Raw genomic sequence first — 24930 nt, 5'->3', positions numbered from 1 at the left:
TGCTGCACTGCGCTTGGTGGAAGGTGATGCCTGAAATTTTGTATTTTCCGCACAGTATGACACTGTGGATCTCGGAATACTGAATTCCCTAACGATTTCCGAAATGGAATGTCTCATGTATCTACACTCATGCTCATGAATTAAAGATAATGTTGATACATGGTGAATAAACATCCTGGTAGGAGGTTGGAGGGATTTAAATCACCTCGGGGTATGACCATGCGGTGCGTTTGACCTGCGGTCGTCGCACGGTAGCGCTGGCAGCAGTCCACATACGTAGAGATGTGTTGGTGCATGTCAGAGTACAGTGCAGCGAGTAAATGTGCAGGCGTTTTCAGATGTGCTAATGGTGACTGTGTGTTGAAAATGGCTCAGAGAACACATATTGATGACGTTGTCAGGGGTAGAATACTAGGGCGACTGGAGGCTGGTCAAACACAGCAGGTCGTAGCACTGGTCCTACGTGTGCCACAAAGTGTGATCTCGAGGTTATGGCAACGATTACAGCAGACAGGAAACGTGTCCAGGCGCTACAGTACGGGACGTCAACAGTGTGCAACACCACAAGAAGAACGATATCTCACCATCAGTGCCCGCAGACGGTCACGGAGTACTGCAGGTAGCCTTACTTTGCACCTTACTGCAGCCACTAGAACGGTTGTCTCCAGACATACAGTCTACAGATGACTGAACAGACACGCTTTATTCTCCCGGAGACCTGCAACGTGCATTCCACTGACACCTGGTCACAGGAGAGCCCGTAAAGCCTGGTATCAAGAACGCAATACATGGTCACTGGAACAGTGGTCCCAGGTTATGTCCACACACGAGTCCAGGTATAGTCTGAACAGCGATTCTCTCCGGGTTTTCATCTGGCGTGAACCAGGAACCAGACCAGCCTCTTAATGTCCTTGAAAGAGACCTGTATAGAGGTCGTGGTTTGATGGTGTAGGGTGGGATTATGATTGGTGCACGTACATCCCTGCATGTATTTGACAGAGGAACTGTAACAGGTCAGGTGTATCGGGACGTCATTTTGCACCAGTATATCCGCCTTTTCAGGGGTGCAGTGGGTCCCACCTTCCTCCTCATGGACGGTAACGCACGGCCCACCGAGCTGCCATCGTGGAAGAGTACCTTGAAACAGAAGATATCAGGCGAATGGAGTGGCCTGTCTCTTCTCCAGACCTAAACTCCATCGAGCACTTCTGGGATGCTCTCGGTCGACGTATCGCTGCACGTCTTCAAACCCCTACGACACTTCAGGAGCTCCGACAGGCACTGGTGCAAGAATGGGAGGCTATACCACAGCAACTGCTCGACCACCTGATCCAGAGTATGCCAACCCGTTGTGCGGCCTGTGTACGTGTGCATGGCGATCATATCCCATATTGATGTCGGGGGTACTTGCGCAGGAAACAGTGGCGTTTTGTAGCACATGTGTTTCTGGACGGTTTTCTCAACTTATCACCAATACCGTGGACTTACAGATCTGTGTCGTGTGTGTTCCCTATGTCCCTATGCTATTAGCGCCAGTTTTGTGTAGTGCCGCATTGTGTGGCACCACATTCTGCAATTATCCTTATTTTATGAGCATGAGTGCTGTTCCAACTACCATTACGCGTTCAGAGTCTGTTACTTACAATCGTGCGGTAAAAATCACGTCGGAAACATTTCCACATGAACCACCTGAATACAAATGACAGCTCCGCCAGTGCATTAGCCTTTTATACCTTGTGTACGCTATGCTACCGCCATCTGTATATGAGCGTATCTCTATCCCATGACTTTTCAACTCAGCGTAAATACGTATCACAAAACAGCACTGCGTCGCACATTCTTCCAAGTATACACACGGTCAAGTCACATTAATACAACCACCGCCTTTGTTCGACGTCAGCGTGCAATAATGAGTGACAGACGTCAGGTGGCAGCACTAGCAGTGGAGGTTATACAAAGCATGTCGGGGGGGGGGGGGGGCGTGGAAAAAGTGCAGTCGTAATCGTAATGCGGAAACACAGCGATTTATCTGACGTCCAAAGGGGCATGCTCATTGGATTTCGTGCCAAGCATGGAAGAATTTCCAAAATCGTTATGTTTGTAAACTTTTCGCGTGGCGCCATGGTTAAAGTATACCGTGAATGGCAAAATGGCGGTACCCGAAACCGACGCCGACCACAGGTCATAGATGACAGGGATGAACGACGGCTGAAGACATGTGTACAAGCAAATAGACGTGCAACTATTGTGCAACTGATCACCCAGACAAAGCAATGGGCAACCCACAGTGTCTCCTCATCGACTGTCCAGCGAAAGTGTCTGCATATGGGACTCTGCAGCAAGTGCCCGGGTGATGCACACATGCTTATACCCCAGTACCACAAGCGGACGTTCACCGAGTGGCGACAGGTGACATTTTCGCATGAATCACGATCTATGCTCCATCGCACAGATGGCCGTCAGTGTGTACGACCTTGCAGCAATCGTCAGAAGCGTCCAGGCCGGTGGAGGGAGCGTTGTGATCTGGGGAATGTTTTCATGGAATTCCCTGGGTGATTTCGACATTCTGAAAGACAGAATGCGTCAACACAACAGGGCTCCCCACAGGTGATGCTCTCGGCTCAGTCACGCTCATTACCTTATGATGGGGCCAGTACCTTTGTAAGTATTCTATTCCCTCTTGTCAATAGTTGTGGGTGAGTAAATTCATAATATGACCAAATTACGACGCTAGATTTGTGGATAGCTCGGCATTAACTACCCTTGAGGACCATATCCACCCCTAAATGCAGTTTGTTTTATCCTCAGCACGATGGCATCTACCAATAGGCCAATGCAACGTTTCACACAACCTGAATTGTACATGCGTGATTCGAAGAACACTAGGATGAGTTTGCTGTCTCCACTGGCTACGAAACTTCCCGGATTTAGACCCAAAAGAGAAACTCTGGGACCATCTCGATCGGGCTGTTGGCGCCATGGATCCACAACCGAGAAATCTAGTACAGCTGGCCACGGGACTGCAGTCTGCATGGCTCCACATCCCTGTCCGCATCTTCCGGAACCACAGTGACTCCCTTCCTGCATCTCCACGCTGTAGATGGTGGTTATTCAGGTTTCTGACAGGTGGCCGCATTAACGTGACTGGGCAGTGTATATGCAGCTAATAGCCACCTGAAAAAATATCCCATATCATGTTCCGCTATCCTTGCTTCCTTCAGGATTTCTATTGTTGACTGCTCTATTTTATTGCTTCAGTTTTTGCTTTACTTTCGTAGAATAACGTAAAACTTCTAGTCAGTCTGCTTGGTTTCATTTTTTTAATATGCCCATAAAATTGTCGCCTGGATCGAAAGCGAATGAATGTTGATACACTTTACAATTTGTTTGCCCTTATTCTATTATCATCTTAATCTATTTGTTCCTTCTTCAGTATAATTTGGATCTAATATTTTCTTGATTACCTTTCGTTCTCTCTGATTATCATTATCATTGTAGTATTGTTATCACAATTTTCTTTTATTTTTAGTTACTGGCGTCGATCTCCGCGTCATTTCTCCTGTAGTCTGCATTGTCTGCATTTTCTACACATGTTTGGTAAGTTTGCCTCCAAGTTCTTCATTTAAACACTAGTGTACGTGGGTTGTTCAATAAGTAATGCTCCACATTGTTTTTCTGAGAACATATTTATTGTTAAGAGTCAGGATTTGGTGACAATATAAATCAATATGTTTTGTCCCTGTCCTATTTTTCTACATAGTCTCCATCACGTTCTATGGCCGTGCGCCAACGTTGTGGAAGAACATGTACTCCCTGTTGGTAAAAGCTCTTGTCCTGTAGGCGTAGGCATGTTTTCACTGCATGACTGACACTCTCGTCGTCTTCAAAGTGTGCTTCCCGTGGAGAATCTTTAAGCGGCCCAAAGAGGTGGAAGTCCGAGTGTGCCAGGTCTGGACTGTAAGGTGGATGAGGCAGCGATGCCCTACCCAATTTGGTGATGTGATCCCGGATTCTCAGACTTGTGTGTATGCGTGCACTATCGTGTTGGTGACAATATAAATCAATATGTTTTGTCCCTGTCCTATTTTTCTACATAGTCTCCATCACGTTCTATGGCCGTGCGCCAACGTTGTGGAAGAACATGTACTCCCTGTTGGTAAAAGCTCTTGTCCTGTAGGCGTAGGCATGTTTTCACTGCATGACTGACACTCTCGTCGTCTTCAAAGTGTGCTTCCCGTGGAGAATCTTTAAGCGGCCCAAAGAGGTGGAAGTCCGAGTGTGCCAGGTCTGGACTGTAAGGTGGATGAGGCAGCGATGCCCTACCCAATTTGGTGATGTGATCCTGGATTCTCAGACTTGTGTGTATGCGTGCACTATCGTGTTGGAGCAAGATTTCTGTTGGATTCTTGTCCGATCGAACACGTCGGGAATGGTTCCTGAGTTTATTCGGAGATTTCACGTATGCCTCTGAATTGGTGGTTGATCCTCTTGGCATCAAATCCACGCCATCAAAATCCCAGAAGACTGTCACCATGAATTTTCTGGCAGAGGGCGTTGTCTTGAATTTCTTCTTTTGTGGTGAATGAGGATGATGCGATCCACGGACTGCCGTTTTGTTTCCGTCGCAAAGTGATGCATTCAGATTTCGTCCCCCGTAATTATCCGTGACAGAAAGGCCTCTCCGTTGATCTCAAAACTCTCCAACAATTGAGATGAAATGGCCTTTTTTTGAATCTTGTAGTCCAGTGTGAGCATTCGTGGAACCCATTGTGAGCACCTCTTTGAATATCCGAGAGTCTACAGTCATTGCAGACGCACTTCCAATGCTGACCGACAACTGTAGAGCAAATTGCCGAGTTGTGATGCGCCGGTCGGTACAAATAATGGCATCCTGACGATTCAGCATGTCTGGAGCGGCGGCCGTGGCAGGACGTCCCGAGCATGGCTGATCGTGGAACTCTGTTTCTGCATTTCCTGAGGCTATAACTTTCTTTACCCATCGCCGAACTGTACTCCTATCAACTGCAGCATCGCCATACACTACACAAACGTTTACGGTTGTTCACCGCGGATTCTTTTGCTGCACGCAAGAATTCAATAATAACACTTTGCTTGTAACGTGAGTCCTATGTAGACGCCATTTTGACGTTGTACTACGGCTCTACCACCTGCCAGAACGGTTAGAAACTTCACCAGCGCACAGAACAAACATCAAATGTGAAGCACCAACAAGGACGTTTCTCTCTATATACTAATGGCTTATTAAAAATGTAGGGAAATTACTAATTGAACGACACTCGTATATTGGGTTCCAAAAATACTGCGTGACAAAGAAAATTAAGCACCCACAGGACAGGGTTGGATGAGGATGTAGCTTTGTACACGTACATACCATCGTATAATTGTGTAGGCTTCCGCGGCCAGAGTCAGTCGACATAAAAGTTTTCTGGGTTTGGTACCGCGTCATAATGTAAAAACTACTGCTGCTGTAGAAAAGCCAACGTTTCGGCCACGATTGCAGCGGCCTTCTTCTGGGTCTAATGGTGCGTTCTAGCTATGCAGTGTCCTTTATATTTTGTTGTTAGTGTTCACTGCGCATGCCATTACGCCCTAATTTAAAAAAGGTAGTTAGTTTATTGGTCATTTAAGGAAGAAGGAGAGGGAACTTTATTTTAATAGGTTATTGCGGTGGAGGGATAACGTGACCTCTGTTGTCCATTGGCTCTTGTGTTATGTACCATGAGTGGTCGAATGAGAAGTTGGCTGCTGTTTACCAACTGCTGGACGTCGGCCGCGCGGCGGCAGTTACTCGCCGGTAGTGCTCGTGCCTCGTGTTGACAGCGCGGTCTGTTGGGCTCTGATTGCTGGCAGCCAAGATGGGGTAAGCCTGAGTCCATCCTCCCTGTTGATGTTGTTAGGGTGTTTAAGTATTTCGATGGCCTCTCTGATTTTGCGTTTCGTCATAATTGGCTGCTTGGCCAACACACAAGCTTCGCTGAATTTTATTTCTTTTCCGCAGTCATGGTGAAGTTCTGCCGCTGCGGATTTGTTGTGTTGCCCTAGACGAATATAACGCTCGTGCTCCCGAATGCGCGTTGCTATTGGCTTACCAGGCTCGCCGATGTATGCCTCTCCACATTAGCATTCCACCTTGTAAACGCCTGCAGTGTGTAATGCATCCACCTTGTCCTGGACCACTATAGAAGACATGCTGCACCCCAACGCGGCGAAGGTGTTTGCCTATTCGGTCAGTAGCGTTTTTCACATAGGGTAAGCGTACTGTTGGCTGCAGTTTGTCTAGTTCCTGCTTATCTTTCTTGCTTGTGCTCGTCGACAAGGCTGTGTTTATCGACTTACGGCTGTAGCCATCGGCTAGAAAAGTTGTGCGTAACCTTTTAAGCTCAGGTGTGATGTTTTGAGCATCACTTAGGCGCTGCGCACGGATTGCCAAACAGCGGATGACAGAGTACTTCTGCGCTGGGTGGTGGTAGGATTGGGCGTGCAGATACCTGTCAGTATGTGTAGGCTTACGATATACTCTGTGCCCCAGTGTGCCCTCCGTTCTCCTGTACACTTCGACGTCTAGAAATGGGATAGCACCATTCTACCATCGGTCAATAGAATTCTTCTGGGCTGTCGACAGTATTGTCAGTATATAAAATTGCTGACTGACTGTTAGTTAGGTCAGCACAGAGCTCTGAGGAAGGCCGTTTGCAGTAGTGGCCGAAATGTCAGACAGTTTTATATGCAGTCCCCTAGACTTAAAACTACATAAACCTAACTAACCTAAGAAGATCACATACAACCATGCCCGAGGCAGGATTCGAACCTGCGACCGTAGCAGCAGCGCGGTTCCGGACTGAAGCGCCTAGAACCGCTCGATTACAGCGGCCGGCCGGAACTGCGCACTGGGTACGTATACGGTACGCTACTTCTGAGGTTAAAAAATTGGCATTATGCGGCTGATACGCCTTCATTTTACTTTCTTAAGCTTATAAAACATTTCTGGCCGTTCGTGTTTCATTGCTAGGTTACACTAGTCTGGCAATGAGTGTGTATTTGTCGATTCATTCCTTTTTTTTGCGCTTAGGCCCTGTTTATCCGACATGGTAATGGTTGACTCAAAGAATCTTTTCATGCCTCACCCGTGTGGGATCTCGCATGCTGCTTGAATTTTTAGGTGACTGACGCGGTTTTCTCGTACATAACCAAGCTGTGACCTAATATTCACATTTGTATGGAACCTTTTTGAGTTAATTAATTTTATATAGTGTGCTTACTACTCACCCTTATTTTCTGTAGCGCATGATAGGATTTACATCCTGAAACCTGGGTCGTGTGTACGATTTTATCCAAATAAAGGATTTCTCAATTACAGCTGGTGCGGATTAATTCCACATGAAAATTTTTAGCAGGTTTTGGATGTCCCACAAAGTATCTCTGCGAACACGTGGGGGGGGATTACTGAATATTGTTCAGGGTTTGATGCCTGGCCGGGTTGGAGATTTTCTCCGCTTGCGGACTTGGCGTTGTGTTGTCTTCATCATCATTTCATCCCGTTTGACACACCAAGTCGCCTCAGTGGCTTCAACTAAAAAGACTTGCACCAGGCGACAGGGCTCCCCACAGGTGGTGCTCTCGGCTCAATCACACGCATTACCTTATAGTGGTGCCAGTACCTTTGTACGTTCTCTGTTCCCCCTTGCAATAGTTGTGAGTGACTACATTCATAATCTGAACAAATTACGAAGCTAGATTTGTGGCTAGTTATGAATCATGTGGCATTAACTTGTATCAAAATTAAAGGGACGGTTAATCGCCGGATGATTTTTCCTTTTCATATTATTTAGATGTTTGCATCATCTTAGTTTTTCACAGTCACTTGTAGTAACTAAAACACGTCCGAACAGATCGGGCTTAAGTATCATGTCACCACGTATTTGTGAACTATCAGCCATTTGCCATATGCACTGGTCAGCCAAAACATTATGACCACCCGCTTACCAGTGTGATGGACCGTCTTCGGAAGCAAAACAGCAGCGATTCTGCTTCACATGGATTCGACAAGTCTTTGGGAGGTTTCCGGTGGTATGTGGCACCATACGCCTAAGCACAGGTTACGCAATTCCCGTAAATTGCAGGCTGCAGATTTGCAGTTTGCACTGGGTACCGAGTGGTTTCCTATCGGTTTCGTATCAGGTGAATTTGATACCTAAAAATCAATGTGATGATCATGCTCCTGAAATCACTGTAGTGCGATTCTGATATTGTGTCATGGACAGTTATCCTGTTGGAAAACGCCATCGCCACTGGGAAAGATACGAAGTCACAGACAGTTATCCTGTTGGAAAATGCCATCGCCACTGGGAAAGATACGATGCCACAGACAGTTATCCAGTTGGAAAACGCCATCGCCACTGAGAAAGATACGAAGTGTGAAGAGAGGAAGGGATGCAGGTGATCCACAGGAATGTTGAAGAAATCTACAGCTGTCATAGTGCTTTCACTTACTACCACAGGTCACACAGAAGCCCAATGAATGTCACCCTTAACATGATAGTGCGCCCCACCTGCCTGTATCCATCGTGCGGTGCGTGTTTTGAGCAGTCGTTCGTCTGGATGATGGCGTATCCGGACATGCGCCCATCGATCTTGTCTAATAAGAAACGTGATTCTTCGTACTACGTAACATGTTTCCATTGCTTCACGGGCCAATCGCGGGGCTCCCGCACCCACTGTAATAGTAATTAACATTGCAGCTGCTTCAAATAGGGGTCCTTGCTGCGGAGCCCCTTGTTCAACTATTTGCGCTGGATGGTGTTCTCCGAAACACTTTTACTAGCAGCAACATAATATTCTATCGACATTTCTGCCAGAGATCGCCGTCTAATCTACTTAACAGAGCGAGCGAGCCTCTCACCTCCACGTTTTGCAGTGAGTCGTGGATGTCCAACAGTTTGTTGCCTACTCGTGGTTGCCCCACCCTGCCACCAGATCCCACATTTACTGACGACAGCTTTGCCGTTTCCGAACTGTTCCTTCCCAGGAACTACTGTAGGCCATAGCAATCCACACTGTTTAAGTCTCCTATGTCAATAGAATTCCCCATCTGCAGACCTTATCGACGTCAGAATGATGCTTGCTTCCTCTCTGTTCCACTCATACACACTGCTTGACAATTACTCAGAAACAGAGACGCTGTTGGACAGGGATGGCCACAGATAATGATGGACGAATATTAAACACAATATGTACGTGGAGTGATAGATTGATAAAGATAAATGATAAAGATTTCGCCACACGAGAAAGCAGGATAACAGACATAAATAACTTTCATGTTTAACACATGCCAGACTCCCAACACAGAGGTCGATATCGGACTCTCAGTAAGGAATAAGCTCTCCTCGGGCACTAATGCACATTTTGGAGCCGGCCGCTGAGGCCGAAAGGTTCTAGGCGCTTCAGTCCGGAACCGCGCCGCTGCTACGGTCGCAGGTTCTAATCCTGCCTCGGGCATGGATGTATGTGACGTCCTTAGGTTAGTTAGGTTTAAGTAGTTCTACGTCTAGGGGACTGATGACCTCACATGTTAAGTGCCATAGTGCTTAGAGCCATATAGAGCCACATTTTGTACCTATTTTTGCTGGTGCCTAATAAGCTGTTGTGGAGTCCTCGGGGGCTATTGTCCCACTCATCTCTCAATGCGGTTTTTAGTTCTTGCACAGTTCTGGGAGAAGCTGTTCGTTGAGGAACACTCCTGCGAAGGGAGGCGTCTTCTATAGTGTTTAGGTCCGGGGAGTACGCGGGCCATTTTATGCATTCGGTATCCTCACTTCAGACACCTCAGCGGTCCGGCGAGGACGGCCATTGTCTCTATAAACAAAAAGTTTGGACCTGCTTCCTAAACAGACGGTCATGACCCAGAACAATCTCCCGGCAATACTGCAGTGGTGTAACGGTACCTCGCACAAAGATATGCTGCAGCGTTTGGCCATCGAGTGTAATGGCTGCATGCCATAACGCAAAGGCCATACCTACGATACTCATGACTAACCTATGATGTGTAAAGTGTCCTCTTCTGTCTCCACAATAACTGGTGGCCAGAATCACTTGCCACAGTGAAGCGGGATTCGCCGCAGAACGTCGCTCTGGTCTCAACCAACATGCTCCCTGCACCAACGAACTCTTTCTTGACGATGGCGTGGTTGAAGTGGTACGCATTTAGCAAGCTTCCGAGCATAAAGACCACCTGAGCTAATTGCCGCGAAATGGTTCTGGCAGAGACATGTGTACCAGTAGCGGTTTCAGGATTTGCAGCGATCTGCGTGGGAGCGAGATGTCAGTTCTTTTTCGCCACTAGGGCTACGTATCGATCCTCTTGCGATGTGGTGGTTCGTCTACGATAACCAGCATGCTTTCACATAGCACTTACACCTTCAGTGGCATTGTTTGATCGGGAGATGACACTTTTGGACATGCCCATTGCTATGGCCACAGTGCTGATACTTTGACGGTATTCGAGCCGTCGAACTGCTCGTCCATGATTATAAGCTCACATATGACGTCTTGCAGACAAGTTGCCGTACCAACTGAATGTCGCACTAATCGGCTCCACAACAACTTCCGTCAAACGCAGTACTGCATGAACCGTCGAATGCATACACAACGTTCGTGCACAGGCTTTGCTGAAGTTAAGACGTCCCGCCCTCTAAATTTCCTTTCACTATCATTGGTCGGGAGTTCCGCAGCAATTGTCGGTTGTTCCATAGCCATTGGCAGTTATTCCTTAGCAAGTGTCAGTTGTTCCTTGGCAGCTGTCAAGCAGTATATGTTCCTTACTGCGGCAGGTACTTCCAACACCACAAGTAGTATTCAATCTGAAATCAAACGATAATTAAATCGATACCGTAGTAAATTAATCTGCTACGAGTAATGAGTGCAGCAGGCAAAAATCTATTAGGAGCACTACGAATGTAGTGGCGTTTACATGTTGGGAATGTGGGTCTCACGGGGAGCGTGCAAGGGATAAGTCTCTGTAGGCGCACTATCCTATGTGCCCTCGCTGGCTTAGATGGATAGAGCGTCTGCCATGTAACGAAGAGATACTGGGTTCGAGTCCCGGTGGGGCCACACATTTTCAACATGTCCCCAATGATGTACGAGTATATCAACACCTGTTTGCAGCTAGGGTGTCGATTTAATTATCATTTCATTCTAGAGAAGCTGCACGGTCCACAACGGTATCTGTTCTTTCGGGAACAAATACTACCTTCATATATAGTATTCAATCTCACAGTGGACGGTGCTCATAATTTTTTGGATCACCATTGTACATTAAAAACTTAAATGCGCGTTGGGCCTCCAGTTCCTCTCTATTTTATTCGTTTAATGTACAATGGTTCAACTAAGGTTGTTCCTGATTAATTTGCTCATCCCCGACACAATTATGCGCATTTCCTCTACATTGTCTCCATGCTAGCCGGCCGGTGTGGCCGTGCGGTTCTAGGCGCTTCAGTCTGGAACCGCGTGACCGCTACGGTCGCAGGTTCGAATCCTGCCTCGGGCATGGATGTGTGTGATGTTCTTAGGTTAGTTAGGTTTAAGTTGTTCTAAGTTCTAGGGGACTGATGACCACAGATGTTAAGTCTCATAGTGCTCAGAGCCATTTGAACCATCTGAACCATCTCCATGCTATCATACATACTTGTTGGTGATAAATTACGCTGCGCCCACAGAAAGCTGCTATATGAATGGTATATCTTTCAACTGAAAAGGTAAGTTCTTTTTAGTAGGTTAGTAGTTGGGTAATTGCTGAAAGGTTTTAATGTAGTTTTGTAGTATTAGTAGTAGAAGTAGTTGAGGTTTCTTTCTTTTTTAATCTCCCTTTTCTTAAGTATCAGAAATAATATCAAAACATACCTTATAACTGTCGAAGGAAATGTGATCTCTATGGCCTATTTTAGCTTTTTAGATATTAGGCGGTAATCATGAAGAATAAATAACGAATAGTAAATGAAAAACTAATCTACACTGTATGATCGAAAGCATCTGGCCAACCCTGTAGTATGTGGAGTTGTCCACGGCGGACCCGCTATTTTAAAAGGTGCTGAGGCGTATTGTGTTGTCAGTAGAGAGGTCGTAACAGCAGAGTGGGTCTGTCAGCAGAGCTCAGTGACTTCGGACGTGGACTAGTCATTGACTGTGTAACAGATTCATCAGAGACATTTAAACCATTCTAAAGTTGCCATTCTGAATCAAGGCCAGGCAGATCTCGTGTACTGATGAACAGGAACCGTCGAGCACTGCGGAATGTGTGGTCGTAAAAAAATCGAGTGAAATCAGTGCTAGGAATTACTCGTGAGTTCCGAGGGCCGCTAGCAGTCTGGCTAGCACAGTGACTGTTCATAGGGAGTTAAAAAGGACTGGGTTCAATGCTCGTGCAGCTCCCCATAAGCCACGCATTTCTGTAGTCACTGCGAAGCGACGCTTGAGGTGGTGTAACGAGTGACGCCATAGGGAAGTGGATGACTGGATCATGCTATACCCTAGGGGGGTTTGGGTTTGGTATATGTCCGGCGAATGTTACGTAACGTCATGTGTAGTGCCAATAGTGAATACGGAGGAGGTGGTGTTATGATATAGGGATGTTTCTTGCGGTTACAGAGCTGAAGAAAACGCTGAATACGAAAGGATACGAATATATTTTGTGGCATTGTGTACTGTGTGCAGTAAAAGGAACAGTTTAATTAATAATAATACAACCATAGTATGGTCATGGAAGAATGATAATTGCTCCATTAATGGTGAAGCATTAATGTTGATTGTAACAGCATAACGATGAAACAAGTCATAAAGCATTTGTGAGGTAGTGGTTTGTGAACAACACCTTACCTGAAATGGTCTAGCCTGTCCAGTCTAGATCTGCATCCAATGGAACACCTTTGGGATGAGCTCGAACGTCGACTTCGTTCCAGACCCCAGTGTCCAAAATCACTACAGACTCTGGTTTCCGCTGTTGCGGAAGAAAGGGCAGCCATTCCTCCACAGGAATTCAGATTGCGGGCATTCCAATAACTACGCACCCACAGACTCAGCGTTGCAACATTAAAAGTTTTGGCTAGTCTCGTTGTCTAGCGGCTGGGATACATAATTGCCGCATTACAGGCCAAATACTGCTGATTCTACAGTATACGAAAAGAATACACACACGAATCGAATGGTCGAAGGTTTCTATCACTCGGCAATTGCGAATTATAAATGTAACATATAAATATATAAATGAAAGATTGCAATTAAATAAAATCTGCAGGTACTATCTTAACGACTTTAAATGATGAGTACGATAGTAGAAGTACTTTTGGGAATGCGGTATATTTCTGCAAAACACTTATTGGTGTCGATGGTCCAGAAATTAAATAAAATATAAATTGAATAACAGGGAAACAATAGATTCCTACAGCACGTAATTAGATATGAACAACAACACAGCTCGCGAGATATTCAATTCTCAACGCACACTGCGTCTTTACATTCTTCAAGTCTCTCCCGCGACACCGCGTCCGTCGCGCCGTCGCGTCCAGCACTTCCCGTGTCGGGTGCCGTACTCCCAGAACTCCGCGACTCTCTTCACCCGAACTCGCTTCCATCCAGTCTCCCCATTCACGAGCGCTGTGATTGGCTAGAGCGCTCGCGCCATGTCTTCTTGGCAACGCACCCACACAAACATAATGAAACACATACGAAGTACGGATTTTCATTTAAATAACTTGAAATTACACTACTGGCCATTGAAATTGCTACACCACGAAGATGACGTGCTACAGACGCGAAATTTAACCGACAACAAGAAGATGCTCTGATATGCAAATGATTAGCTTTTCAGAGCATTCACACAAGGTTGGCGCCGGTGGCGACACCTACGACGTGCTGACATGAGGAAAGTTTCCAACCGACTTCTCGTACACAAACAGCAGTTGACCGGCGGTGCCTAGCGAAACGTTGTTGTGATGCCTCGTGTAAGGAGGAGAAATGAGTACCATCACGTTTCCGACTTTGATAAAGGTCGGATTGTAGCCTATCGCGATTGCGGTTTATCGTATCGCGACATTGCTGCTCGCGTTGGTCGAGATCCAATGACTGCTAGCCGAAAATGGAATCGATGGGTTCAGGAGGGTTATATGGAACGCCGTGCTGGGTCCCAACGGCCTCGTATCACCAGCAGTCGAGATGGCAGGCATCTTATCCACATGGCTGTAACGGATCGTGCAGCCATGTCTCGATCCCTGAGTCAACAGATGGGGACGTTTGCAAGACAACAACCATCTGCACGAACAGTTCGACGACGTTTGCAGCAGAATGGACCATCAGATCGGAGACCATGGCTGCGGTTACCCTTGTCGCTGCATCACAGACATGAGCGCCTGCGATGGTGTACTCAACCACGAACCTGGGTGTACGAATGGCAAAACGTAATTTTTTCGGATGAATCCAGGTTCTGTTTACAGCATCATGATGGTCGCATCCGTGTTTGGCGACATCGCGGTGAACGCACATTGGAAGAGTGTATTCGTCATCGCCATACTGGCGTATCACCCGGCGTGATGGTATGGGGTGCCATTAGTTGCACGTCTCGGTCACCTCTTGTTCGCATTGACGGCACTTTCAACGGTGGACGTTACATTTACGATGTGTTACGACCCGTGACTCTACCCTTCCTTCGATCCCTGCGAAACCCTACATTTCAGCAGGCTAATGCACGACCGCTTGTTGCAGGTCCTGTAAGGGCCTTTCTGGATACAGAAAATGTTCGACTGCTGCCCTGACCAGCACATTCTCCAGATCTTTCACCAATTGGAAACGTCTGGTCAATGGTGGCCGAGCTACTGGCTCGTCACAATACGCCAATCACTACTCTTGATGTACTGTGGTATCGTGTTGAAGCTGCATGGGCAGCTGTACCTGTACACGCCATCCAAGCTCTGTTTGACTCAATGCCCAGGCGTATGAAGGCCGTTATTACGGCCAGAGGTGGCTGTTCTGGGTACTAATTTCTCAGGATCTATGCACCCAAACTGTGTGAAAATGTAATCACATATCAGTTCTAGTATAATATATTGTCCAATGAATACCTGTTTGTCATCTGCATTTCTTCCTGGTGTAGCAATTTTAATGGCCAGTAGTGTATATGACGCGATCGATAGTAAACGACCACTTTGATCTCTAATAACTCATGTACTATTTAAATTACATGCCTGTAAATTATACCAATTTAGGTTTACACTAATAGCTCTCTAAAGACATGTAGATCGACGAAATCGGGTGAACCGTTTAGATATTGGAAATTCGTTGCTGGGTGTTAGTTGTATAATTTGTCGTCAGCTACTAAACTTGAAACTAATAAATATATTGAAAATGTGATTACACCATCAGAATCGCCGTGCAAATAATGGTAATGTACATGTTTCCTTTTGAGGTATCACGATTCATCTGGCTACTGTTTATTTCTATACGAACTGTGAAATGTCTGCCATTTAGGTTTCACAAAGTCCGCCATCTTTGGCCCTCCCGGCGCACGGCGTCACCAACGAATTCTCAGCCACGTGCTCGATGGACCACGCGCTGGGGCTACCCCTCTCTCGTCCGGCTAACGTTCGGCATCACGTCTTTTCTTCTGGGCCCCGGCTGGCCTAGCGGTCCGTGCAGCCACTGCTTCCTCCGAACTTAGAATATTTTCAGGGCGCGTCGATTCGCCTGTTACCTCACAAGATGCATCACTGAAAGTGTGCTCATCAGAGATCAATCCTCATAAAGGCGACGCATGGACACACTACACATTAATGCCCACTAACAGAAGTCTGTGACCTTTTGGTTAGGTAGTGTAGGTAGCTTTCAGAACTGCTTGGCAATGAAGGCAGTGTGTTTTGTCTGTGACTGTACAAGGGCGGCATCAGGGCGGTGGTGTGGACAGACGTGGTGCAGTCGCTGGTGATGTTCGGCTCGGTGCTGGTCGTCATCATCAAGGGCACCGTCGACGTTGGCGGACTGGCCGTCGTCTGGAGCCGCAACGTCGAATCGGGCCGCATCGAGCCACCACTGTGAGTACACTCCAATCTCCTCTTCCTTCCACTCGATGTCAATATACCTCTGGTTTTAGGAAAGGTAAAGTGAGTCAGTTCTGAAATTACACTTCATAATTGAAACAAGATTTAAGAAAAACCACTTTCATACGATATTTCGTCAGCGTAAAATGGTGCATATGTTTGGAATTCTAAGACAATAATGAAAAACAGCTGATAAACAGGGTTAACGTAACGTACACCTACAAGATTTCGGGTGTTGTTCTGGGGTATTGAGCGGTTTTGTATAAGGGACGTGTGGTCTCCGGTAGCTCGTTAGTAATGATGCAATTATGATTTATTCGGTTTCTTATTACAGTTACTTTTTCAGTTTGTGGGAAGAGCTTCACAAAAGTGATGAGACTTCTAGTCTATAACGGTCGATCAAAAAGTTTACAGTCAAAGGCCGTACACTGCAGAATCGGTGTGCCAAACAGGCACAATCTCCTTGAACTTTGAGGCAATCATCACACCGTCGCACCAAGTTGAAGATATCTGTTCGGTAAAACACCGTGTCTGTCCTGCTGCGTGAAGAAGTCAGTAACTGCCTACCGGACATCCTCGTCCGCCAGAAATCGTCGACCCTTCGAGGCCTTTTTTCAGGGATCGAATGCGTGATAATCGTGTGGGGAGAGATCAGAACTATAGGACAGGTGCTCGAGTGTCTCCCACATGGGTTGGCTCATTGCGACATTCGCGGTATGGGGGCTGCCATTTTCATGAAGCAGCAGGCAGCACCGCTTGTCGCAGTTTTCCCTCAACAGCGATTTTTGACAGACATGGTGCCTATTGCTTCTTCCTCCGAGTGATGTCTCCGGTGTATGTCGTTCGACAGCCAAGAAAAGACTAATAGCACGTTGGCCGTGCTTTGGAGCATTCGGCAATGACGTCGCCATAGTTCTCGTTTACGCGTTTACCGGATGCTCGTCGGAAAGACACAAATGACACTCTAATCCCTTACCTACATTTCGGTGCTTATATACCCGCATCGGAGTCGCGCTATATCGCATGTACGTTGCAGAATCTCCCTCAAACGGAAACTTTTTTATCGCCCGTCATATTATGCCCTCACCAAAACGTATAACATAAACACGTGCAACAACCTCGAGGCGAAACACCTACACTTTCGGCGCAGATACCGTATGCGAGCTTGAAGGTGAAGAGTAAAGTAGACATTACTGTTGACAACAGAAAGGACAGTGGGTGAATGCAACAAGAATGTCTTCAAACAACTCACACAGTGCAAAGTGTCAAAATTTGCATTGTTGTGCAGATATTTTCGGAGAAACACAAATACAAAGATAAGAGAGGGTGAGATATCGAACGAAGCGCAGTTTACCTGTGGGACCCTGATCCCTTGTACCAAAATAATCCGAAAATATTCCTGAACGACCTGTGAAATTATTTTGGTGAAATCCAATACGGAAATAACGAAGGACGTTAAGATAGCGAGGCAGCCTTTCTCTTCTACTGTCCAACCTTTATGTACAAGAAGCCACACAATAAATGTTCAGGAAAAGGGATTAAAGTTCAGTGTGCAAGCCATCAACCGAGGGGGCTGAGAATACAAGTGGTACAATCGCTTGCTGAAGCAAACTGAGTAAATGACGGCCAGAGTTAGATGGCTGTTTGTAAATTATGTGAATTACTCTCAAAGCATCACATATTTTTTCCCAGTGGTCAGTTAGTCTGTGTATAGTTCTAGTAGCGAGCCTAGCAATGCTTAGCGATTGCTTTATATGTATGGGAATTAGATATACGTCCTAATCAGCTTCTCCCTGTCCGTCTCCTCCTCCCCCTCTCTTTGTCCATGTCTTCCTCCCACCCATCTTTGTCCATCGCCTTGTGAGCTTGGGGTTGATCTGCTATTCTGTTATTCTGCGCAACGGATTAATCTGAGATGTACCCTTTACCCTGTGGCTCCTGCAAGATGCAGTTTCCACCCCCACACTACTACGGAAGTCAGACAGACGCTCCTAACGTTCTAAAGAGAAATGCCTGAAAAACTTTCAGCAATAAACATCTTCTGGAGTCATCCGCTGTATGGAAATGACACAAAAATTCACAAAATTTTTACGTAACTAGTGGGATACTTGGGTACTGGAGTAGTGCTAGTTAGTGTAAGAAAATCATGAAAGTAACGAAAATTATTATTTATTCTGCAAAAATTCTGAGAAATCACAATAGCACTTTTAGTTATGAATTGAACAAGTTATATCCTGGTTCTTTTCGGAATGTGAAGTTACCTCTCAAGGATAGGATTCGCTAATGAAATTTCTATACAAAGTTTAAGATTGTTATTGACTTGGCAGAATGGCTGAGAGGCGCGCCTATTCAACTTGAATAATTATCCTTTAGAATGTTGCTAGGTACGGTTGAGGCTGTCGCATGTGAAATGCAGTGAAGTGTACTGTTGTGGAGGAAATATGGGGCTCGCAATAGCTGTAGCGCACAATACCATAAGCTTCAATGACTGCTGTCGGCGCCGCTCGCTGCTGACAAATAATATAACTCTCGTTCTATCTGGATTGACCTTCAAGGATTCCTATTCGCCCCTAGTCTTACTATTGGCGTGGTACACTGGTCAGATAACCAGTCCACTGTGATGCCACTCAAAAATTCGCTCGCAGGCGTTTAACTATAACTCTGTCTTTTCACACCACACAATAAGTGTGTCAGCCAACACAGTGAACAATGCTTAATCACAAGGACTCAGTATAGAGCCGCACTTCGATTCGCTCTCGTCAGAGGTGCTCTCCCAGTGAAGTACTGAGGAGAGACTTGTTCCTCGCTCCAAGAGCGACAATGGAATGGTGCCTCTCCACACCAGACGTGAAGGGCTGTATCTTTCGGTCTCTTCCATTACTCCTTCAGCTCAAGGCGTCAGAAATATCGTCTGCTAATCATCATTGCTCTTCTAAAACGGGAGAATGATGTTTCGTTTAAGGCGACCAATCTGAAAATCTGTAGTATCGGCGTTTGGCGTTTGCTGTCTCCCTGTGAAAATCTCTGAAACTGCTTGCTATGTGTAAAAAATGCATAAGTTGGACGCTCCCACACAATGTAGCAGAATTTGCTTTTAAGCCAAACACAGGGTCGTTCCCCCTTTTACTTGGGCACGCACTGTCTGCTCCACGGGCGGCTGAGGTTGACTCATCCTCTGAAGGGACCAGCCTCCCGGTGTGTGGTAAGCTCCTGTGACCGTCGTGTCTGGAATGTGTGTGTGTACGGCAGCCTCGAGTATTTCAACCCCGGTGCGCACTTGTTATTTGCATATCGTTTGGATAAATTCATACAACATTGACTTTATCTTATCGAATTCGGGTTCGAATGAAGCGTCTTGATGTGTGGAATATGATTGTGAGGGCGAAATATGTAAGCAATGAAGGTCAGGAGACCATGGCGTCTGACAACCTTCCTCCCACTCCCTGTACATCTTTTATCCCACACTCTCTCCATCCATCTCCTCCTCCCTGATCTCTCTGACCATATCCTGCTTCTCCTTCTTTCTATCCGTTTCCTTACCCTCCTCTGTCCATCACCTCCTCCCCTATTCTCTGACCTTATTTATTATTATTGAAAACGGGACTTTGATTGGGAATAGAAGTCAAAATGAATGGGTTAATCGGTTGAAATCATTAGTACACAGAGTATGAAAGAACCTTTCCAGCATCCGGATGTGTGAGAACAGTGGCTTTAATGAATGTATTTCACATGGTTTTAATCTACGAACATTATGAATTACCTAGAAGAAAACGATTTATTGACACATAGTCAGCACAGATTCAGAAAATATCGTTCTTATGAAACACAACTAGCTCTCTATACATTCCATATTTTTGGATTTCCAGAAGGCTTTCGACACCGTTCCTCCGTCTTCTAACCAAACATGCGTGCCTATGGAATATCGACTCAGTTGTACGACTGGACTCGTGATTTCCTGTCAGAAAGGTCACAATTCGTAGTAATAGACGGAGAGTCATCGAGTAAAGCAGAAATAATTTCCGGTGTTCCCCAAGGAAGTGTTATAGGCCCTTTGTTTTTCCTCACCAATATAAACGTTTTAGGAGACAATCTAAGTAGCCCTCTTAGATTATTTGCAGATGATGCTATATTTACCGTCTTGTAAAGTCATCAGATGATCAAAACGAATTGAAACATGATTTAGATAAGAGATCTGTACGGTGCGAAAAGTGGCAATTGACCATGAATAAAGAAAAATATGAAGTTATTCACATGAGTACTAGAAGACATCCGCTAAATTTCGATTACGCTATAAGTCACACAAATCTAAAGGCTGTAAATTCAACTAAATGCTTAGGGATTACAATTACAAATAACCTAAATTGGAACGATCACATACATTATATAGTGGGCAGAGCAAACCAAAGACTGCGGGTCACTGTCAGAACACTTAGAGGATGTAACAGGTCTACTGCTTACACCACGCTTGTTTGCCCTATTCTGGAGTATTGCTGTGCGGTGTGGGATCCGCTTCAGGTAGGACTGACTAATGACATCGAAAAAGTTCAGAGAAGGGCAGCTCGTTCTGCATTAGGGTAATTAGTGCCCAGACATGATACGTGAATTGGAGTGGCAATCATTACAACAAAGGCGTTTTCCGTTGCGGCGGGATCTCCTCATGAAATTTCAATCAGCAGGTTTCTCCTCCGATTGCGAAAACATTCTGTTGGCACCCACCTACATAGGGAGAAATGATAATCACGATAAAATAAGAGAAATCAGAGCTCGCACAGAAAAATTTAAGTGCTCGTTTATCCCGCGCTCCATTCGAGAATGGAACGGTAGAGAGACAGCTTGAAGGTGATTCATTGAACCACACGCCAGTGATTTATTATGAATATAGCAGCGTAATCACGTAGATGTAAATCTACGAACAGGTAGGATTCGCCCCAAATGATGTAATTTCGAAAGAACTGTTGTACTTTTGTGTATTCTGCAAGAGAGACTTCGATCGAGGTTCTTGGCCAGAAAGTAATGACGCCAGTGACTCTGGTTGCGGTGTCAGTCGTGATAATTTGATCTTTTCGCTCGCAAAACATAATCCTGGCGATTCGTGTCGAAACCTCAAAACATTGCAGTGTTGACAAACATTATTAATTGTTCCAAAGCCGACCGATACCTCCGCGGTGTAATGGACCGTAGGATCGTATCTGAACACCAAACGTTCAGTTCGAATTGTCACGTTTGGCGTCTGTTTTGTCGAGGTTCCAAGTTATTTTGTGCATAAGCTCCAACTGGGAGAGTTGATATCGACAGTACTGTTGTTCTCGAGTCAAAATGGATCGGGCTTGAGAAATTCTTATTTACAAGTATTTGCCTGCAAACGTTATCTACGCTTTTCGTGTAGTTGGCTTACGTTGCTCGTTCGTCGACAGGTGTTTCGACGCCTCACTGATGGCATTTTTTCCCAATGAAATAAACCACAACCTGGAATCAATTGAATGTTTACAAAACCCCAAATTATCACGAACTGACATCTTTGTAAGACACCAAAGATATGATCACCTCCTCTAACACACAGATATATATCTTTCAATTGTATTATTTTTCGCAAAATATCAATATTCAATGAGGAGTTTCTTGTTGTTATGAAAACATGCGACAGCAGAGGTGTCTGTCAAACTGAACGTCACATTTTTTATGATAGCATGTGACAGCAGAACAGTCAAACCAACCATCACATTTCTTTCGTTGAGATTTATATAAAAAATCAGCCAAATCGCTCGAACTGTTGTCTAGTGATGATCTTTCGTACATGTGGCAATTGATTTATTTTATTTATATAGAACATAGATTAAAAATATACTTCTTCAGTCTCAAAACATGTTAGAGTAAAACTGGTACAAGTGCAAAAACTTTTTATTTACCGTGCTATGTTTTGTAGGTTTTTTGGTACAACAAACATTATATACATAATACGATACATTTTTTCATTATAAAATAATGATATGTGAGTAATTAAAGCTGAAAACCTATAGGTAAACAGGAAAATAAAATTAAATAACAAACCGAAAAGACACTGAACGCCAGAGAAACTGGTATTGGCATGCGTATTCAAATACAGAGATACGTAAACAGGAAGAATACGGCGCTGCGGTCGGCAACGCTCATATAACACAAGTGTCTGGCGCAGTTGTTAGATCGGTTACTGCTGCTACAATGGCAGGTTATCGAGATTTAAGTGAGTTTAATTACTCACATATCTTTATTTTATAATGAAAAAATGTATCGTATTATGTATATAATGTTTGTTGTACCAAAAAACCTACAAAACATGGTCGGCGCACGAGAGATGGGGCACAGCATTTCTGAGGCAGCAATGATATGGAGATTTTCCCTTACGACCATTTCACGAGTGTACCGTGAATATGGGGAATCCGGTAAAACATCAAATCTCCGGCACTGCTGCGGCCGGAAAAAGATCCTGCAAGAAAGGGAACTACGACAGGAGTGCAGTCCTTCAGCAAACTGCTGCAGATTTCAATGCTGGGCCATCAACAAGTGTCAGCGTGCGGATCATTCAATGAAACATCATCGATATGGGCTTTCGGAGCCGAAGGTCCACTCATGTACCCTTGATGACTGCACGACACAAAGCTTTACGCCTCGTCTGTGCCCGTCAACACCGACATTGGACTGTTGATAATGGGAAACAAGTTGCCTGGTCAGTCGAGTCTCGTTTCAAATTGTATCTAGCGGATGGACGTGTACGGGTATGGAGACAACCTTGTGAATCCAGGGACTCTGCATGTCAGCAGGGGATATCAAGATAGGACTCTGACAGGTGACACGTACGTAAGCATCCTGTCTGGTCACCTGCATCCATAAATGTCCATTGTGCATTCCGACGGACTTGGGCAATTCTAGTACAATGTGACACCCCCAAACGTCCACAGTTGCTACAGAGTGGCTCCAGAAACACTCTTCTGAGTTTAAACACTTCCTCTGACCACTAAACTTCTCGGACATCAACATTATTGAGCATATCTGGGATGCCTCGCAACGTGCTGTTCAGAAGAGATCTCCACCTCCTCGTACTCTTACGGATTTATGGACAGCCCTGCAGGATTCATGATGTCAGTTCCCTCCAGCACTACTTCAGACGTTAGTCGGGTCCGTGCCAAATCGTGCTGCGGCACTTCTGCGTGCTCGCGGGGGTCTTACAAGATATTAAGCAGGTGTACCACTTTCTTTGGCTCTTCAGTGTATATCAGTGTGGTTCCAACACATACCAGCGATTGTTCATAGTCACTTTCTATAACCCTCTCATAGTCAGTATCTGTAGGATCGTTTGCATTTCCTTCTGTGGTATCTCTTGAAGATGTCTTTCCTGGGAAACACATGTGACGCTGTACCAGTGTGTTGTGCATTTTTCAGTCTTCCTTGACTCCTTCTTTGACCACGTCATCTTTTTCTCCACTCCTTCTTCTTACAGCCGTGATAACTGCTGTCTGGGAATGTGCTACATTACTATAGAACTTATTATAAAGTGGAGGGATGTAGTTCTTCATCAGATTTTTTTAATTTCTCAAATTATTTTTTGAAATTCATATTGATGCAAAGGCTACAGAAGAGGTGCTCATGTGGGAAAAATACTGGGCCTCGTGAAATCCGCTATTGAAAACTTAAGATCATTATTTAGTGAATGCTTGAACTGCATTGTTAGAGGATTTTCTTTGCTGATTCAGAGCCGTCTGGTGTTCCTCCATTATACTGTGGTTCTTTCTGTGCCTTTAGAGACTTTATACTTTAATATGGCATTCATGGCTTTAACTGAAAGACAGTTTTCTGTTTTCATTTCAAGTACTTAAAACTTCCTGCTGACCGGCTTCAGTGCTTCCGTCCTGTCTTGGGAAAGAATTACATGGCTGAGCTGTTTCCTTGGCTTTTAGAGGGACCAAAATCTGTTTCACATTCCACATATGTATTCCTGGGTTCAAGGACCTTATGACCTATTGTGTCCATATGCTGATTTTCCTCAAGGTGTGCATGCAGTATTTCAAAAAATGATCTATTTAAACATGCATTAATGTTAGTACAAGTATTGTTAAAAGCGTATAGGTCGGGCTGTTGCTGTACTTTCAAAATACACATATCTTAACTTCCATTAAAGACAGCAGCAATTATCCTTCTGTCGGCCAGTTCTCTTGCACTAGTTGCATTCTACATGCAGTCCGAGCATTGACTTAGATCTTAAACTTTATCGTCACAGAGTGCGGCACTATGCAGGAAATCGCTTGTACTTCTTTTACTCGCAAGGGATTCACGCTTTAGATTACCAAATGTGCATTTAGATCATTTTCTTGTGAAACGTCACTTGTACCCCTTGTACTCTCATCCTCTCAGATACATTATTACCTGATGACACCTCGGGCATGGGTGTGTGTGATGTCCTTAGGTTAGTTAGGTTTAAGTAGTTCTAAGTTCTAGGGGACTGATGACCACAGCAGTTGAGTCCCATAATGCTTAAAGCCATTTGAACCATTTGAACCTGATGACATTGCTACCCTCAGTGAATTACGGCATGACCAGTTTAATAATCACAGAATGTGGAGGGGCAGTAACGAAAGAAAGACAAAAGTAACATCGAGTAGATTAGCGACGTACTTAACATCGCAGTTGTGGACCACTCAGAAGAAGAAGTGAAGAATTCTGCAACCTTGCAAGCAAAATAATGTGCTATGGGCGAAGGAAAGAAGCAAAGAGGACTAAAGAAGCAGACGAGCACAGGAAAAGAGATCATTCCTGGTCAAAAAGATTTCTACGATTTAAACGTATGTGTCTACACCAA

The 24930-nt window shown here is 45.1% G+C and overlaps 1 protein-coding gene across 2 annotated transcripts in view; it reads left to right on the top strand.

Annotated features, from left to right (window-relative positions):
* LOC124619721 (sodium-coupled monocarboxylate transporter 1-like) overlaps positions 1–24930 on the top strand; it is a 180450-nt gene that overhangs the window by 49661 nt on the left and 105859 nt on the right. For both annotated transcript variants that reach the window (XM_047146284.1, XM_047146283.1), the window contains exons 6-7: positions 3530–3597; positions 15940–16094. In XM_047146284.1, coding sequence (XP_047002240.1) covers positions 3530–3597; positions 15940–16094 — 223 coding nt within the window. The remainder of the gene's footprint in view (positions 1–3529; positions 3598–15939; positions 16095–24930) is intronic.

This window comes from Schistocerca americana, chromosome 6 (assembly GCF_021461395.2).
Source record: "Schistocerca americana isolate TAMUIC-IGC-003095 chromosome 6, iqSchAmer2.1, whole genome shotgun sequence".
NCBI lineage: Eukaryota > Metazoa > Arthropoda > Insecta > Orthoptera > Acrididae > Schistocerca > Schistocerca americana.
Note: the sequence above shows the minus strand (reverse complement) of the source record. Positions and strands in the feature narration are given on the sequence as shown.